Below are 19,441 nucleotides of genomic sequence, written 5' to 3'. Positions count from 1 at the left end.
GGTGTGGAGTGTTCTAGGGCTGTCTCCGGTAAAGACCTATTGTCAAGTTCGCCTTTCTCATGGCTATCATGTCGCCATAAAAAGTTTCAGAAACTGAAGCATCGGTCATGGAGAACCTTTCTTAATGTTCTTTCCAGAGCGAGTGGTGCTGTTACCTATGCTTGACTCAATTCCCAAGGACACATCAGTATTTCATGGGAACCAAGAAATTGTTCTGCCAACCTTCAGAGTACGAACATGCATCCTTTAGACGTGGCAGCGGTCGCGTTGTGGCTTAGTTGGTTAAAAGCGCCTATCTAGTAAAAGGGGAATCCTGAGTTTGACTCTCAGCAGTGCCTGATGTCTGCGCTTCTATGGAGTGTCAAAGCGTATATGAGGTTGCTGCTTTACACCAATAATGTTCCCACATGAACTATGTATAAGGTTGCCCTTTATTTGGCTCTAGAAATCTCTCAGATATTGTGAAGTCATATCTACAAGCTACAGCTTCCTTCAGGCTTTCAGAATGACTGTTCATTCTTTTTGCCGGAAAGAACAAAGGGATACGTGCCTCATCTAGGACGATTGTGGCATGCGTTGTCCAGGCCTTCCGGCAGCCTCACATAGCTGGAGGCTTTGCTCCGTTGGAGGTAGTGACCGCTCACTCGACCAGGAGTGGGTCTACATCTTGGGCAGCTTCACTGCATGTGGCTCCCAATGTAAGCTGTAGGGCAGCCTCAATCTATACATTTATGGCTCATTGTGTTGAGCCTCTTCTTATCCTGTTTATTTTGGCTTGAAGGTCCTGTCTGTTAATGGTACAAATTAAAGCCTTTGGTTCAGCTTTGCTCACCCATAGGGTTTATGGCTAGTTAGTTACCATACGTGTGGTGCCATGGAGTATGTCAGGAAAACTGAAAATTTCCTATCAAATACTTACCGTAATTTTCCTTTAATGATTGACTCCATGGCAGCAGAAGTTCCGTCCCAGTGTCATGAGTAGGCTAGTTACGGAACGCGGCCTCTGGCTTTGAGCAAAAATGTATGGAAGTGGGGTCCAATAAGAGGCGAGTGATGCCAAGGAGTCCATCAGAAAAGGAAAATTATGGTAAGTATTTGATAGGAAATGTTCCGTTTTATATCACTAGAGATATCCAGTAGGAGGAAGGAGGTCCTGATTCCTCTATACAGTGGGGATCGAAAGTTTGGGCACCCCAGGTAAAAATTTGTATTAATGTGCATAAAGAAGACAAGGAAAGATGGAAAAATCTCCGAAAGGCATCAAATTACAGATTAGACATTCTTATAATATGTCAACAAAAGTTAGATTTTATTTCCATCATTTACACTTTCAAAATAACAGAAAACAAAAAAATGGCGTCTGCAAAGGTTTGGGCACCCTGCAGAGTTAACCGCTTTACCAGCGCCCACAGTAATATTACTGCGGCAGAGTGGCTCGTTATCGTCTGACGACGTAGTACTACGTCGTCAGACACTCCCCCTTCATTCACAGCGGGAGTCGGGCCAGGGGAGGAGCAGAGGCGATCGCCGCTGCTCTGCCCCGATCGCCGGGGATCTAGTGTGGAGATCCGCCCGCCTGTGTAAACACAAGCGGGCGGATCTCCATAGTGACAGGGAGTGACAGATCGGACTGTTCAGCATAGCTGGACATCCGATCTGTCCATGACTCACTCAGTCACCTCCCCCCCTACACATCAGTAAGCACCAGGCATACATTAACCCCTCCCTCTCCAATAAAATTAACCCCTTCCCTGCCAGTGTCATTTTTACAGTAACAGTGCATATATATAGCACTGATTACTGCAGTAATGTCACTGGTACCCCCAAAAGTGTCAAAAATGTCAGTCAAGGGTCCGATCTGTCCGCCGCAATGTCGCAGTCCCGCAAAAAAAAAAAATCGCAGATCGCCGCCATTACGCGTTAAAAAAAAAAAAAAACACCAAAAATGACAGAAATCTTTCCCTTTGTTAGTAAATGCAATAACTTTTGCGCAAACCAATCAAAACACGCTTATTGCGATTTTTTTTACCAAACATATGTAGCAGAAAACAAATTGGCCAAAAATTTTTAAAAAAATTGGTTTTTACATCTTTTTTGGGGGGAATTTCATATAAAAAAAAAATGTTAAAAATATTGTTATTTTTTCAAAATAAAACGCTCTTTTTTTGTTTATAGCGCAAAAAGTAAAAATCGCACAGGTGATCAAATACCACCAAAAGAAAGCTCTGTTTGTGGGAAAAAAAGGACATAAATTTCGTTTGGGTACGGCGTCGCACGACCGCGCAATTGTCAGTTGAAGTCGCACAGCGCCAAAACGCAAAAAGTGGCCTGGACGGAAGACAGCAAAATCCTCCGGTGGTAAAGTGGTTAATATCTTGTACTGCCTTTGGCGAGTATCACAGCTTGTAAAAGCTTTTTGTAGCTAGCCAAGAGTCTTTCAATTCTTGTTTGAAGTATCTTTGCCCATTCTTAATAACAAAAGTCTTCCAGTTCTTTGAGATTTCTGGGCTGTCTGTCACGCACTGCTCTTTTAAGGTCTATCCATAGATTTTCAATTATGTTGAGGTCAGGAGATTGTGAAGGCCATGGCAGAACCTTCAGTTTACGCCTCTTGATGTAATCCCCGGTGGATTTCCAGGTGTGTTTAGGATCATTATCCATTTGTAGAAGCCATCCTCTCTTTAACTTCAGCTTTTTCACAGATGGCATCAAGTTACCATCCCAAATTTGCTGAAATTTTTAATGAATTTTTTCTTCTACTCGTGAGATGTTCCCTGTGCCACTGGCTGCAATACAACCCCAAAGCATGATTGATCCACCCCCATACTTAACAGTTGGACAGAGGTTCTTTTCATTAAATTCTGTGCCCCTTCTTCTCCAAACGTACCTTTGCCCATTCCGGCCAAAAAGTTCAATTTTAACCTCATCGGTCCACTGAACTTGTTTCCAAAATGCATCAGGCTTGTCTATATGTTCATTTGCAAAGTTCAAACGCTGATTTTTGTGGTGAGGACGTAGAAGAGGTTTTCTTCTGATGACTCTTCCATGAAGACCATATTTGTACAAGTATCTCTTTATTCTGGAGGGATCGTGCAGTCAAACGTGGGTTTTGAATTGTTTTTCCTCACAATCCTGCGAGCTGTTCTGTCTGATATTTTTCTTGGTCTTCCAGATCTTGCTTTAACTTCCACTGTTCCTGATGACTGCCATTTCTTAATTACATTCCGAACAGAGGATATTGACATCTGAAAATGCTTTGCTATCTTCTGATAGCCTTCTCCAGCTTTGTGAGCGTCAACTATTTTCAGTTTCAGTTTTCTAGACAACTGCTTAGAAGATCCCATGGTGCTGATTGTTGGGGCAAGGTCAGATGAGTCTGGGCATTTAAAACCTTTGAGATTGACATCACCTGGTCTTCCCAGACGAGGATTGAGAACAATCCATGACACTGGCAGGTCTCAGCCTTGCAAAGGGGGCAGTGCATGCTATAAATTCTGCAGGGTGCCCAAACTTTTGCAGACACCATTTTTTTGTTTTCTGTCATTTTGAAAGTGTAAATGATGGAAATAAAATCTAACTTTTGTTGACATATCATAAGAATGTCTAATCTGTAATTTGATGCCTTTTGGAGATTTTTCCATCTTTCCTTGGCTTCTTTATGCACATTAAAGCGGAGTTCCACCCTGGAATTTTTTTTTTTTTTAAAAAATACCCCGAGGACAGTCAGGGCTAGTACATTCCACAATGGCTAGCCTCTGATCTGTCCCGGGTTGCACTTACCTGTTAGGACAAATACTTACCTTGAAAAAGTATTGTCCAGCGCTGCCATCTCAGATGTGGGCAGCTTGAAGCCAGCGCGATCCTCTTCGGCATCCTCTTCCGCCTTCTTCGGTCCCACGATGCCCTGCGCCGGCCCCGCCGTCACTTCCGGGCGCGCGCATCATCCCTCTACAGCTTCTGGGCATGCCCAGAAGCTGTTTAGAAGGGGATGACGCGCGCGCCCCGAAACTGACGACGGGGCCGGTGCAGGCGCAATGATTCCTGGGAGCGATGACGTTCAGCTCCCAGGAATCATTGCAGAGCCAGGAAGTGACGACGGGCCGCGGCCGAGGAAGGAGGAAGAAGGAAGTAAGGTAAGTATATTTTCTTCGCTACGAGGTAAGTAAAAAAAAAAATGCGATTATCCATTTGTTTTTCAGGTGACCCGGAGCGAGAAGATGGAGGTAAGTATAAAATTAGGGTGGAACCCCACTTTAATACAAATTTTTACCTGGGGTGCCCAAACTTTCGATCCTCACTGTATAGATCTTTATATCTACCAGAGGTCAGTTAAAAAAAATCATAAGCCAGAACATTAATAAGACAGAATACAAATATCTAACCTGCCCAGGATGATGGCAAACAATTTCTGGAGGGGTTTGATAAGGATCCACACATGTGGTGGTAACAGGACATTCAAGCGGGCAGAGGTATGGATGGTGTTGGCACACAGGATGAGGTTCTGGGGTGCAAGGATAGTCTGTGGAAATCTAGAGATGATCGCAGAGCACCGAATGTTATCACCCAGTAATGAGCTGAAACGTCCATCGGTTTTCCTGCAGCCGGTGTGAAATCTGGAGGACAGGGGTGACGTCTGAGGTCTGCGGTTGATAAAAGTCTGATGAAGTTCTGTTGGTGAGCTCTTCTGGTGTATGGAAAGAATGTCTGTGTTCAAGGAGGACCTACGGGGGATTATTCTAGAGGGTGTCAGTCTGTGCACCAGAAGAATCTTCTGCTGGGACATGAAGAGACGACGGGTGAAATCCATCCTGAGGTTTTATTCTTCCTAGGAAAGAGCAACAAAGATGAATGAAGTGATGGGAAAGATTCCGATACACTGGGCTGGACTGATCCGAATCACTCAGCATTCTCTATAAGGAGCTAAAAATCTGCACTGTATAAATAACTAATTCTGTGTATGATGAGCAGTCATGGGGCATTAGAGTGTAAGCTCCTCTGGTGCAGAGACAGATGTGACTGTTGGGGGGATATTAGAGTGTAAGCTCCTCTGGTGCAGAGACAGATGTGACTGTGGGGGGGATATTAGAGTGTAAGCTCCTCTGGTGCAGAGACAGATGTGACTGTTGGGGGGATATTAGAGTGTAAGCTCCTCTGGTGCAGAGACAGATGTGACTGTTGGGGGGATATTAGAGTGTAAGCTCCTCTGGTGCAGAGACAGATGTGACTGTGGGGGGGATATTAGAGTGTAAGCTCCTCTGGTGCAGAGACAGATGTGACTGTTGGGGGGATATTAGAGTGTAAGCTCCTCTGGTGCAGAGACAGATGTGACTGTGGGGGGGATATTAGAGTGTAAGCTCCTCTGGTGCAGAGACAGATGTGACTGTTGGGGGGATATTAGAGTGTAAGCTCCTCTGGTGCAGAGACAGATGTGACTGTTGGGGGGATATTAGAGTGTAAGCTCCTCTGGTGCAGAGACAGATGTGACTGTGGGGGGATATTAGAGTGTAAGCTCCTCTGGTGCAGAGACAGATGTGACTGTGGGGGAGATATTAGAGTGTAAGCTCCTCTGGTGCAGAGACTGATGTGACTGTGGGGGGGGGGGACATTAGAGTGTAAGCTCCTCTGGTGCAGAGACTGATGTGACTGGCTCAGTGTTCTCTGTACAGCACTGCGGTATATGTCAGAGCTATATAAATGTATTATTATTATAATAATAAAAATAATAGTGTGTGACTGTGGGGGACATTATTTCCCGGTTCACACTTGTGCGATGCGGGAATGCTGCGAATATACAGCCTGTTCCCACATCGCATCAGCACAAGAGGCAGTTCACACTGCCATATGCGATACGCAGGGGGTGTCAAATGTTAACGACACCCCCAGTTTGATCGCATATCGCAGTGCGATCTTACAGTTCGCACAGGATCGGATCGCACAAGTGTGAACCACTGTGCGATCCCGATCCTGATGCGGCTAAAAAAGGGTCATGTGCGAGTTTGGTGCGGATACAGTGCGAATTTCAGCCATACAAAGTGTATGGCTGAACTCGCACCGCACAGCCGATCGCGTGTAATGAAGGAGCAGTGCGCTCTGATATTACATGCGAGCAGCGCACCTGCAGTAGTGTGAACCGGCACTAACCGCTTTACGACCATCCGCCGCAGTTATAATGCAGCAGGCAGCCGCTCCCAGGCAAATCGCCGTACATGTACGGCGCTTGCTCTCAGGAAGCTAGGGGGCGAGCGCACGCCGCCGGCGGTGCTACCGCCCCCGCTCGTCAGCAGAGAAGCCCCCTTCTATATAGGATCACAGGTCTCTATGGTCATTTCACAAGCCACCCCCCCCCCCCCCCCCACAGTTAGAATCACTCCCCTAGGCTCACATTTAACCCCTTGATCACCCACAATGGTAACCCCTTCCCTGCCAGTGTCATTATTACAGTAACAGTGCAAATTTATAGCACTGATTACTGTAGTAATGTCACTGGTCCCCCCAAAAATGTCAGTTAGGGGTCCGATCTGTCCACCGCAATATCGTAGTTCCGCAAAAAAGGAAAAAAAAAAAAAAATCGCAGATTGCCGCCATTACTAGTAAAAAAAAAAAAAAAAAAAAAGACAAACCTTTCCCATAGTTTGTAGACGCAATAACTTTTGCGCAAACCAATCAAAATACGCTTATTGCGATTTATTTTACCAAAAATATGTAGCAGAAAAAAAAAATTGGCCTCAAATGTTAAAAAAATTTTGATTTTTAATTTTTTTTTTTTTTGAGAATGTCATATAGCAGAATGTGAAAAAAAAAAAAATATATATATATATATATATATATATTGTAAGGGGGGATGGGTGCGCTGATAGTGTGTTGAAGCTGCTCCCGGTATTCAGTGCTTTTGAATATAGATAAATGTATATGTGGTGTGGGGTGCGCTAAACAACAAATAAATAATGAATATATAACATATATCTATGTGTGAACCAAATCAACAAAAGTAAATATATATAACATATATCAATCTGTGAAGCCAATTAATAATGCAAATCAATTGGTGCATAAACATAAAAGTTCATAAGTGTCCATAAATATTTTGCAGGTGAGTAGAATTGTATTCTATCCGAATAATACGTGTATCCACCACCGAGTGAAATTCATCCTTACCAAACGGAAATAAATAAGGTGCAACTATATTTTCTTGTGCTGAAAAAATATCCAATCTCCTTGTGAACAAACACCACGTGTAAATCACCAAGAATTAGCCTCTTACCAGATGGTAATAGGTATGCACTTGTTCAGTGAAACCACCGCCTTGCTTCCTCTTTAAAATCCTGAAGTGGGATGTAGAACCGCTCTACCTTTCTTTCTCCACTAGATGGCAACGAGTACCAGCAAGAAACACAGCCTCATCCTTCTTTACAAGCTCACAAAACCACCGTGTATTAAAGGAAAAAAAAGGGCTAATAGTGTATTACCCTTGAGATTTATTCAAAAAACAGTTGATAATGCACTTACAATTAGATGTCTTGTATTCAGCATAAACATAGGCATACGAATTCCTGCAAAGGCTTGCGGCCGGCTGCAGCACGGACCGCAAGTTGTGTGTGACGTGTGCGCCTCCTGTCTCAGTAGAAGTCCTATTGGAAGAAACCGGTCAGATTAGGAGGCGCACACGTCACACACAACTTGCGGTCCGTGCTGCAGCAGCAGGGTTTCCCTCCGCGTTTCTTGTGGAACAGCAGCCCATTAATACAATAGACTGCGGTACTTGCAACCCAGGTTTACATGTCAGTTGTAATCAGAGATGTATAGTAACTAAGTAGAACTACTTCACTACTGTACTTAACTCCCTCCCATCCGCGCTACAGCCTATATACGGCTGCAGCGCGGACTTGAATTTTCGGGAGGCCGTTTTTAAATGGCCTCCCAGAAAGACTCTCCCCGCGCGCTCCCGCGAGCGCGCATCGGGGAGAATCTGTGTCGGCCGTGTCCCTTGGACACGGCCGATCACAGATCGTGGTGAATGGCCAATCACAGCGGCCATTCACCACGTGATCAAGCCGTCCAATGAGAGATGATCTCATATGTAAACATATGAGATCATCTCTCATCGCCGGCGCTCCTTCCTCACACAGAGGACACAGAGAAATGTAATCAGGGCACTGATCACCAGTGCCCTGATTACTAAAGGTAAAAAAAACCACACACATTGCCCCCCCATCAGTGCCCACAGTTCCCGCCATCAGTGCCCCCATCAATGCCCACAATCAGTGCCCATAGTGCTGTCAGTCAGTGCCTGCTCATCTAGGCACTGATGAGCACTGACTGGCAGCACTATGGGCACTGATGGTGCTGCCCATCAGTGCTCATCAGTGCCACCCGTCAGTGTCCATCAGTGCCGCCTATCAGTGTCCATCAGTGCCATCCGCCAGTGCCCATCAGTGCCGCCTATCAGTGCCCATCAGTGCCGCCCATCAGTGCCGCCTCTCAGTGCCCAGCAGTGCCACCTCTCAGTGCCCAGCAGTGCCGCCTATCAGTGCTCATCAGTGCGGCATATTAGTGCCACCTCATCAGTGCCCATAAGTGCCACCTCATCAGTGCCCATCAGTGCAGCCTATCAGTGCCCATCAGTGCCGCCTCATCAGCGCACATCAGTGAGGGAGAAAAATTTATTTTCAAAATTTACTCGCAGAAAATAAGAAAACTTTTTTTTTTTTTTTTTCAAAATTTTCTGTCTTTTTTCTTTTTTTTTGTAAAAAATAAAAAACCCAGAGATGATTAAATACCACCAAAAGAAAGCTCTATTTGTGTGAAAAAAATGATAAAAATTTCATATGGGTACAGTGTAGCATGACCGCGCAATTGTCAGTCAAATTGTGAGAGCGCTGAAAGCTGAAAATTGGCCTGGATGGGAAGGGGGTTTAAGTGCACAGAAGGCAAGTGGTTAAGTACGGAAAGGCGGTATCTGTACTTTCCTAGAGTAGAATTTTTTTCTCCTACTTCCACTTTTACTTCACTACATTTTTTCAATGATTTCAATACTTCTACTCCGATTGTGCTGCATAGTTACTCGTTACAATTATAAAAATTACCACTGCCAGAACAGTAGATGGCAGGTTTCATGAAGCTCAAAACATGTATTATCAGCGCATAGGAAAATAAATGCTACTGTATGTATAAAAAAAAAAACCTGCATTTGAAATAATAAAAAACAATATGATGTTCAAACTTTTGACTTCTTTATTAACCACTTGCCTACTGTGCACTTAAACCCCCTTCCCATCCAGGCCAATTTTCAGCTTTCAGCGCTCTCACACTTTGAATGACAATTGCGCGGTCATGCTACACTGTACCCATATGAAATTTTTATCATTTTTTTCACACAAATAGAACTTTCTTTTGGTGGTATTTAATCATCTCTGGGTTTTTTATTTTTTACAAAAAAAAAAGAAAAGAAAAAAAGACAGAAATTTTTGAAAAAAAAAGTTTTTCTTATTTTCTGCGAGTAAATTTTGAAAATAAATTTTTCTCCTTCACTGATGTGCGCTGATGAGGCAGCACTGATGAGGTGGCACTTATGGGCACTGATGAGGTGGCACTTATGGGCACTGATGAGGTGGCACTAATATGCTGCACTGATGAGCACTGATAGGTGGCACTGCTGGGCACTGAGAGGTGGCACTGAGAGGTGGCACTGATGGGCACTGATAGGCGGCACTGATGGGCACTGGCGGATGGCACTGATGGGCACTGATGGGCGGCACCATCAGTGCCCACACTCAGTGCCCATAGTGCTGCCAGTCAGTGCTCATCAGTGCCTAGATGAGCAGGCACTGATGGGCACTGACTGGCAGCACTATGGGCACTGATTGTGGGCATTGATGGGGGCACTGATGGCGGGCACTGTGGGCACTGATGGGGGGGCAATGTGTGTGTTTTTTTTACCTTTAGTAATCAGGGCACTGGTGATCAGTGCCCTGATTACATTCCTCTGTATCCCCAGCAGCTGTCGGCTCCCCCTCCTTCCTCACACTGCAGGCTCTGTGTGAGGAAGGAGCGCCGGCGATGAGAGATGATCTCATATGTTTACATATGAGATCATCTCTCATTGGACGGCTTGATCACGTGGTGAATGGCCGCTGTGATTGGCCATTCACCACGATCTGTGATCGGCCGTGTCCAAGGGACACGGCCGACAAAGATTCTCCCTGATGCGCGCTCGCGGGAGCGCGCGGGGAGAGAGTCTTTCTGGGAGGCCGTTTAAAAACGGCCTCCCGAAAATTCAAGTCCGCGCTGCAGCCGTATATAGGCTGTAGCGCGGATGGGAGGGAGTTAACTACCTCAATACCGGGCACTTAAACCCCCTTCCTTCCTAGACCAATTTTCATCTTTTAGCGCTGTTGCATTTTGAATGACAATTGCGCGGTCATGCAACGCTGTACCTAAACCAAATTTGTGTCATTTTTTCCCCACAAATAGAGCTTTCTTTTGGTGGTATTTGATCACTGCCAGGTTTTTTCTTTTTTGGTGCACAAATAAAAAAAAGACAGAAAAGTTTGAAAAAAAAAAAAAAGTTTTTTTGTTTAGGTTATAAAATTTTGTGAATAGATACGTTTTTTCCTGCACTGATGAGCACTGATGAGGCTGCACTGACAGGCACTGATGAGGAGACACTGATGGGGTGGCACTGATATGCAGCACTGATGGGCACTGATAGGTAGCACTGATATGCAGCACTGATGGGCACTGATATGTGGCACTGATAGATAGCACTGATATGTAGCATTGGTGGGCACTGATAGGCAGCGCTGATGGGCACTGATCAGCGGCACTGATGGGCGGCACTGATTGGCACTGATGGGGGGCACTGATTGGCACTGATGGGGGGCACTGATAGGCAGCACTGGTGGGCAATAATGGGCACTGGTGGGCGGCACTGGTGGATGGCAATAACGGGCACTGGTGGGCAGCACTGATATATGGCATTGGTGGGCAGCACTGATAGGAGGGCACCACTTTGCCATCCCAGGTGGCCATGGTGGGCATCCCTGGTGGCTCTAGTGGCACCCCACCCCCCCCAGGGCTGCACTGGTAATCAATGTTCTGATTACCAGCACAGATCCCCCCTGTGATCAGTGAGTAATTAGAAATACTCACTGATCCCCCCGGCTGCAGAATAGATCCTCTTCTTCTCCTTCCTGACAGGATCTGTCAGGGAGGAGAAGAGATCGAAGCCGTTACAACGGCTGTATTTACATTGCATGACGGCTGTGATTGGACACAGCCGTCATGTGATCAGGAGGGCCAATCACAGGGCCCTCCGGACGCATCTTGTTGCGCTGAGTCCGAGGGACACCGGCACATCGAGATCGCGCCGCTGCGCGTGCATGCGGCGGCTCGCTATCTCGCTCCTTCTGAAGGACGTTCTGGAACGTCCATTCAGAAGGACGAGACTCCCACCCGGCCGTATATGTACAATGGCCGGGTGGGAGGTGGTTAATAACTACATAACACAGTACTTGTACTTTTACTTTCAGTACTTGAGTAGCAAAATGTTTAAAAAAACTACTTGCAATACTTAAGTACAAAAAATGTTGAATACTTTAGTACTTCTACTCAAGTCACTTTTTGATAGAGCACTTCCACTTCTACTCAAGTATAGGTTTCGAGTACTTTATACAACTCTGGCTGTAATCTGCAGACAGCCATACGGGGGGGGGGGGGGGGGTACACGTGCCGCAACAAAAATTACCCCCCGTTGCATTTGGGGTGCCATATTAAACCCTATTCAAACAAATGGGGGGCAAACCTCAACCACATTGGACCCACACGTAATGCAGGAGGACGCAGCATGTTGGTGCACTTGTCTGTCAACCACCCTATGAAGAGCAACTTATCACAGATCGCTTTTCAGAGGAGCAGCAAGACGTTTATAGTGAACGGCAGCCTAACAATTCCAACATGGACCCCCCCGACTTACCTCACAAACCGCTGCCCGGCTCCAGAGTGCGCATAACAGCGTTATCGGGGGTCAGAACTCAGGTGACCTCTACTGTTCCCTGACACCATCTGCAAAAGTCAAAGCTAAACCTTGGATGAATAGAAATCATCATCAGCACCGCCTGCACACCTACAACCACTTACCTGTGACAGCAAACAGCTGACTGGAACTTGTAGTAGCAGCCCATCCCCCCCACACAGTTGTGACATAATGTTCCTGATTGGTCCCCATTACTCACCACAAGCATTGGGGGGCAATTGGGGGTCACGTGCTCCTCTGTAACTGCCCCAAGCCAGACCCTGCCCCCGACCCACCACGTCCCATCAGGAAATACACCTCATCGTGCCCCAGGGAGAAACGGTGACAGAGCGCCGCCATCTTGGTACACCCACCGCCTCAGCCTTGCTTATAAGTTTTAATATAATTCCCGCCTCATACGTTTCAATATACTAGATTTAGGTAGATAAGCTCACTGGAATGCTGAAACTAGTTCGAAATTCTAAACGGGGTTGGGTGTAGCAAGATGTCCTCTGCCTGATAGAACACACCAAAGGCTGGCTTGATGAGGTGGATTGTAGGGTGTACCAAGATGGAGGCCGCTGTTCGCCACCGGAATCTGACGGAACACCGCTTCTTTCAAAATTTTAGTATCAGTATTGCCTTACAGATTTCAATATACTTTGTTTAAGCATATAAGCTTCATGTATTGCTAAAACGTGTGGGGCAATTCACGCCTTTGGTGGGTGTATCAAGATGTCCCCGTCGACTTCTGATCGCGGCTTGCAGCGGCGTATTGGGTGTACCAAGATGGCCGCCGCCTTCTGAGCTCAAAAATGAAAATCTTCAGACTTCCACATAATATTTTTAATTAAATAAGTTCAGTCTAATGCTATAATAAATTTGGAATACAAGACTGGGTTGAGTGTGGCAAGATGTCCGCTGTCGAATTCTGAATACAGGCCTGTGTAATCTGACAGAACAACGGGCTTTACGTAGCAGAGTGCGGGGAGTACCAAGATGGCCGTCGCAGACTTCTGACTGCACGTTTGCGCTTGCGCAGGGCGTACAAAGATGGCCGTCGTCGGCTACTGACTAAGTTGAGAGCAGGGTGTACCAAGATGGCCGTCGCAGGCTTCTTACAGCACGTTTGCGCCTGCTGACTGAGTGCAGGGCGTACCAAGATGGCCGTCGCAGGCTACTGACTAAATTGAGAGCAGGGTGTACCAAGATGGCCGCCTGCAGTGTGTCAAGCTGGCTATTCCTAGCTAACTGTGGGTGTACTAATATGGCTAAACGGGTGTTTTGATTGGCTGGGGGGCTGCTATGATGAATATCGGTGGCGTCTGAGGCCCGGGGTACCGCATTCCGGTGCTTAGCCGCCCCCTTATTCCCCGGGGCCCTCATAGGTGATCAAGGAACCCCCTTCTACTGCAAGACAAGATGGCGGAGGAGGCAGATGTGGACATTGAGGGGGATGGGGCAGACTGCAGCCATGGGTGAGCACCGACCATGAGTCTCATTATTATTGTATGTGATGTCATTATTGTTGTATATGACGTCATTATTCTTGTATGTGATGTCCTGTAATGGAGGGAAGCTGAGCTACAAACAAACCCCAAAGAGGAGCTGTCACAGCAACAAACTTCCCGTTACTGATATGATAATTGGTCACTGCTGGCCCCGCCTCCGGTCTGTGCGGCGTCCTACTGCGTCACGGAGTGCCGCCATCTTTTCTAAGGCTCCATTAACATTTCCAGGTTCCAGAAACTCGAGTTCCCTGAACTTACGAAAAACGCGCGCCATACGTTAATGGAACCCCAAACTTAGGGGAAACAAATTCGCAACATGCAAAAAACACGCAACAAAACTGAAACGCGGCAAAAAGCTCCATGGGCTGCTTTGCCGCGCGTCACGCTAAATATACAGAAAACCGTGCGTAAGGAGTGCGTTTATAAATCACTGGGTGTGAATGGGGGCCTCAGAGTCGCCCCTCCCTACGCCTGCCGCAGCTCCGCCTCCCTCTGTGATGTCACACAAAGCCATGGCATCTGCTCCTGTCAGGCGTTTGAAGACCATTGGCTGCCACTTCTACTGCAGACGCCTGGGGTCACTGGAGGGTGTAGCTGGGGGCCTTCTAAATACCCCCTACAGAGGGGCCTGGGGGTGTCAGGGCCAAGGGGTAGGCAGAAGAGGCGTCTGCCTGGTGCCTTTCAGTAAGAGGGGGGAACAAAAAGGTCAGGAGTGAAAATGAAGTCCAATCAACTGTGTGCTGGGTCATTCCTCACAACACAGGTAAGCAAGGGGGCGGGATGCTGGTGACATCAGTGTCCTTATATGGTAATGGATGCCCATATATAGGCATGTCATTGGCATGTAAACAAAGGGGTGGGATGCTGGTGACATCAGTGTCCTTATGTGGACAGGTGCCCATACTTAGTCAATGGCCTTGGTATGTAAACAAAGGGGTGGGATGCCGGTGATGTCAGTTCCCTTATATGGACACATGCACATATTTAATCCATGTCACTGACACGTAAACGAAGGGGTGGAATGTTAATGACATTGGTGCCCTTATACAGAATCATGCCCAATTGCCCATATTTAGTCATGTTATTGGTACATAAAGGGGTTGGATTCTGGTGACATCAGTGCCCTTATATAGAAAGATGCCCATATTTAGGCATGTCATAGGCATGTAAACAAAGGGGTGGGATGCCGGTGATGTCAGTTCCCTTATATGGACACATGCACAAATTATTATTAAATAAATGTCACTGACACGTAAATGAAGAGGCGGGATGTTAGTGACATTGGTGCCTTTATACGGAATCATGCCCATATTTAGTCATGTTATTGGTACATAAACAAAGGGGTGGGATGCTGGTGACATCAGTGTTCTTTGGTGGACATACTGTATACCCATATTTAGTCAATGGCCTTGGCATGTAAACAAAGGGGCTGGATTCTGGTGGCGTCAGTGCCCTTATTATTTCTTTATTTTTATTTCAGGTACTTGTATAGCGCTGTCAATTTACGCAGCGCTTTACATATACATTGTACATTCACATCAGTCCCTGCCCTCAAGGAGCTTACAATCTAAATAGAAAGATGCCCATGTTTAGGCATGTCATAGGCATGTAAACAAAGGGGACGGGGGGATGCTGGTGACATCAGTGTCCTTATGTGGACATATGCCCATATTTAGTCAATGGCCTTGGCATGTAAACAAAGGTTCTGGATGCTGGTGGCGCCAGTGCCCTTATATAGAAAGATGCTCATATTTAGGCATGTAAACAAAGGGGCGGGATGCTGGTGACATCAGTGTCCTTTGGTGGACATATGCCCATATTTAGTCAATGGCCTAGACATGTAAACAAAGGAGCGGGATCCTGGTGGCATCAGTTCCCTTATATAGAAAGATACCCATATTTAGGCATGTCATAGGCATGTAAACAAAGGGGCGGGATGCTGGTGATATCAGTGTCCTTATGTAGACAGGTGCCCATATTTAGTCAATGGGCTTGGCATGAAAACAAAGGAACGGGATGCTGGTGGCATCAGTTCCTTTGTATAGAAAGATACCCATATGTAGGCATGTAAACAAAGGGGCGGGATGCTGGTGATATCAGTGTCCTTATGTGGACAGGTGCCCATATTTAGTCAATGGGCTTGGCATGAAAACAAAGGGCCGGGACACCGGTGATGTCAGTGCCCTTATTGTTTACATGCCAAGCCCAATGACTAAATATGGACCTATGTCCATATAAGGGCACCAAGGTGACTTAGTTTACATGTCAGCGACATTGACTAAAATAGGGCGTGTCCATATAAGGGCACTGACATCACCGGCGTCCCACCCCTTTGTTTACATGCCAAGCTCATTGACTAAATATGAGCATATGTCCACATAAGGACACTGAAGTCACCAGCATCCCGCCCCTTTGCTTATGCACCAAAGACATGAGTAAATATGGGTGTCATTTGGAAAAAAGGGCACAAATGTCACTAACATCCCGCCTCTTAGTTTTTGTGTCAGTGACATTTATTAAATATGTGCATTTGTCCATATAAGGGCACTGAAATCACCGGCATCCTGTCCCTATGTTTACATACCAAGGCCATTGACTAAATATGGGCACATGTCCACATAAGGACACTAATGTCACCAGCATCCCGCCCCTTTGTTTATATGCCTATGACATGCCTAAATATGGGTATCTTTCTATATAAGGGCACTGACGCCACCAGCATCCCGCCCCTTTGTTTACATGTCTAGGTCATTGATAAAATATGGGCATATGTCCACCAAAGACACTGATGTCGTCAGCTTCCCGCCCCTTTGTTTACATGGCAATGACATGCCTAAATATGGGCATCTTTCTATATAAGGGCACTGACGCCACCAGCATCCAGAACCTTTGTTTACATGCCAAGGCCATTGACTAAATATGGACCTATGTCCACATATGGGCACCAAGGTGATTTAGTTTACATATCAGTGACATTGACTAAAAGAGAGCGTGTCCACACCTCACTGACATGTAAACTAAATCACCTTGGTGCCCTTATGTGGACATAGGTCCATATTTAGTCAATAAGCTTGGCATGTAAACAAAGGGGCGGAATGCAGGTGATGTCGGTGCTCATATTTAGTCAATGATGCAAACAGGTAAATAAAGGGGCAGAATGTCATTGACATCGGTGCCCTTATACAAAAACATGTCCATAGTTAAATCAGTGTCATTGGTATGTAAACAAAGAGGTGAAATGTCAGTGACATCAGTGTCCTTGTATAGAAACATACCCATATATTGTCAATGTCATTGAGTAAATATGGGTATGTGTCCATATAGGGCCACTGACGTCACCTGCACCCCACCTCTTTATTTGCGCATGCTGCGGAGAGATGAATGAAGCCACTCGCAGCTGATTGGACTAGAAAATCGCACAGTTTTTTGTTTGCCCAATGCCTAAGCTCATCTGTAGTTAGGACCTGCATCCTGTACTGCTAAAGTAGTTCACAGCCCATGGGGAAGGGGACCCTTTGACCTTTTTGCCTTGGGTGGTAATGGACATTGTCACAACACGGGTGATTGTAAAAGGTTATGACAATACATGGACATACTTTTCAGTAATATGTTTATATTCTCTCCCTATAGGAGGTACGAGGAGCTGAGTTCTGGGTTTGTTCCTGATCACTATCTGGATTCTGTGTGGAAGAGCAATGACGACCTCACTGTGAGTCCATCAGGGCTGATTTACTAAGGGAGTAAAGGCTGTTCACTTGTTGGTAAATATGGGCAGCCTGGTGGCTTAGCGGATAGCACTCCTTCCTTATAGAGGTGAGCTCAGACGTCCTCCAAACTCATCTCTAGCCAAACATGAAAGCTGTTTTCTAGTCGAATCTAGTCATATGTGAGCCGGGTCATTCCTCTGCTAGCAGCACATATAAGAGCAGGGGCGGGATGCTGGTGACATCAGTGCCCTTATATGGACATGTGCCCATATTTAGTCTATAACGCTGACATGTAAACAAAGGGGCGGGATGCTGGTGACATCAGTGCCCTTATATGGACATGTGCCCATATTTAGTCTGACATTGACATGTAAACAAAGGGGCGGGATGCTGGTGACATCACTGCCCTTATATGGACACGTACCCATATTTAGTCTATGACGTTGACATGTAAACAAAGGGGCGGGATGCTGGTGACATCAGTGTCCTTATATGGACATGTGCCCATATTTAGTCAATGACCTTGCTATGCAAACAAAGGGGTGGGATGTCGGTGATGTCAGTGCCCTTATATGGACAAATGCACATGATGAAGTGCTGTGTATATTGTCCGTGCTCGATAAAAACCTGTAATCAATAGGGAACACATCTTCACTTTAATTGCTAGCATTCATTATGCAGAATGAACAGTTTCTGCTCCCTTATTTTGTGAACTTTATTACTGTTGGGGCATAGTTGTGTTTATTTTGATATGTGCATATTTTACCCCCTTCCTGACCAGGCCCTATTTTGCAATTCGGCACTGCGTGACTTTAACGGACAATTGCGCGGTCGTGCGGCGCTGTACCCAAATTAAATTGATGTCCTTTTTTCCCACAAACAGAGCTTTCTTTTGGTGGTATTTGATCACCTGTGCGATTTTTATTTTTTGCGCTATAAACAAAAAAAGAGCGACAATTCTGAAAAAATAATATTTTTCACGTTTTTTTTTTTTATATGAAATTCCCCCCAAAAAAATGTAAAAATCAAAATTTTTTAACAATTTGTTTTCTGCTACATATGTTTGGTAAAAAAAATTGCAATAAGCGTATTTTGATTGGTTTGTGCAAATGTTATTGCGTTTACTAACTACGGGAAAGATTTATGTAACTTTAATTTATTATTTTTTAACGAGTAATGGCGGCGATCTGCGATTTTTTTTTTTTTTTTTTGCGGGACTGCGACATTGCGGCGGACAAATCGGACCCTTGGCTGGCATTTTTGACACTTTTGGGGTTACCAGTGACATTACTACAATAATCAGTGCTATACATATGCACTGTTACTGTAAAAATGACACTGGCAGGGAAAGGGTTAACTTTATTAGAGATGCAGGGGTTAAATGTGTCCCTAGGGGCGTGCTTCTAACTGTAAAGGGGCGTGGCTTTTCATGTAACCACAGAGACATACGATCCTACATAGCAGGATCGTATAGTCTCTGCAGTTACACCAGGCATAATGACAGGTGGCTTTGTTTACATCAGCCGCCTGCCTTTCTTCCTCTGCAGCGGGAGATAGCGAGTGACCGGCGGACATCGGTGCCGCCGGTCACTCGCGCTGGAATTTCCGTGAACGAGCGGGGACGGGAGCGCTCTTCCGGCGGCGCGCGCTCGCCCCCTAGAGGCTCGCAGGCGAGTGACGTAGTACTACGTCACTTTGCCTGTGCAGGGCTGACTGCCGCTGTAAATAGTCGTGCGGCGGTCGGCAAGTGGTTAAAGGTATTTTTACAGATCTGGCCATATACATATTGCACATTCACATCAGTCCCTGTCATCCAGGAGCTTGCAGTCTAAGCTTTCTATTTTATTTATACTGAACAAAATTATAAACTCAACTCTTGTTTTTGCCCCCATTTTTATTGAGCTGAACTCAAAGATCTAAGAAAACCGGGATTCATCCGTGAAGAGAACTCCTCTCCAAAGTGGTAAATGCCATCAAATGTGATAATTTGCCCTCTCATTCGGTTACGGCGATGAACTGCAGTCAGGTGGAGACCCCGATGAGGACGACGAGCATGCAGATGAGCTTCCCTGAGACAGTTTCTAACAGTTTGTGCAGAAATTCTTTGCTTATGCAAACCGATTGTTGCAGCAGCTGTCCGGGTGGCCGGTCTCAGACCATCTTGGAGGTGAAGATGCTGGATGTGGAGGTCCTGGGCTGGTGGGGTTACACGT

At 45.9% G+C, this 19,441-nt stretch overlaps 2 protein-coding genes across 4 annotated transcripts in view; one reads left to right on the top strand and one right to left on the bottom strand.

Moving 5' to 3' along the window:
* The window catches only part of OMA1 (OMA1 zinc metallopeptidase), a 153,171-nt gene extending 140,850 nt beyond the window's left edge, over nt 1-12,321 (bottom strand). For 2 of the 3 annotated variants that reach the window (XM_082264823.1, XM_082264821.1), the window contains exons 1-2: nt 12,231-12,321; nt 4,383-4,825 (exon numbers count right to left, since the gene is read on the bottom strand). In XM_082264823.1, coding sequence (XP_082120949.1) covers nt 4,383-4,807 — 425 coding nt within the window. In that variant the 5' untranslated portion in view covers nt 4,808-4,825; nt 12,231-12,321. Of the gene's footprint in view, nt 1-4,382; nt 4,826-12,128; nt 12,159-12,230 lie in introns of those variants that run through there. The other variant, XM_082264822.1, reaches the window with a different exon arrangement.
* Nucleotides 12,322-13,371: 1,050 nt separating this feature from the next.
* Nucleotides 13,372-19,441, top strand: part of MYSM1 (Myb like, SWIRM and MPN domains 1) — a 100,789-nt gene continuing 94,719 nt past the window's right edge. The window contains exons 1-2 of the mRNA XM_082264801.1: nt 13,372-13,488; nt 17,152-17,230. Coding sequence (XP_082120927.1) covers nt 13,433-13,488; nt 17,152-17,230 — 135 coding nt within the window. The 5' untranslated portion in view covers nt 13,372-13,432. The remainder of the gene's footprint in view (nt 13,489-17,151; nt 17,231-19,441) is intronic.

This window comes from Pelophylax lessonae (assembly GCF_965119305.1).
Source record: "Pelophylax lessonae genome assembly, chromosome: 8".
Lineage (NCBI taxonomy): Eukaryota > Metazoa > Chordata > Amphibia > Anura > Ranidae > Pelophylax > Pelophylax lessonae.
The sequence above is the reverse complement of the archived record's forward strand: the minus strand, read 5'-3'. Positions and strand labels throughout refer to the sequence as shown.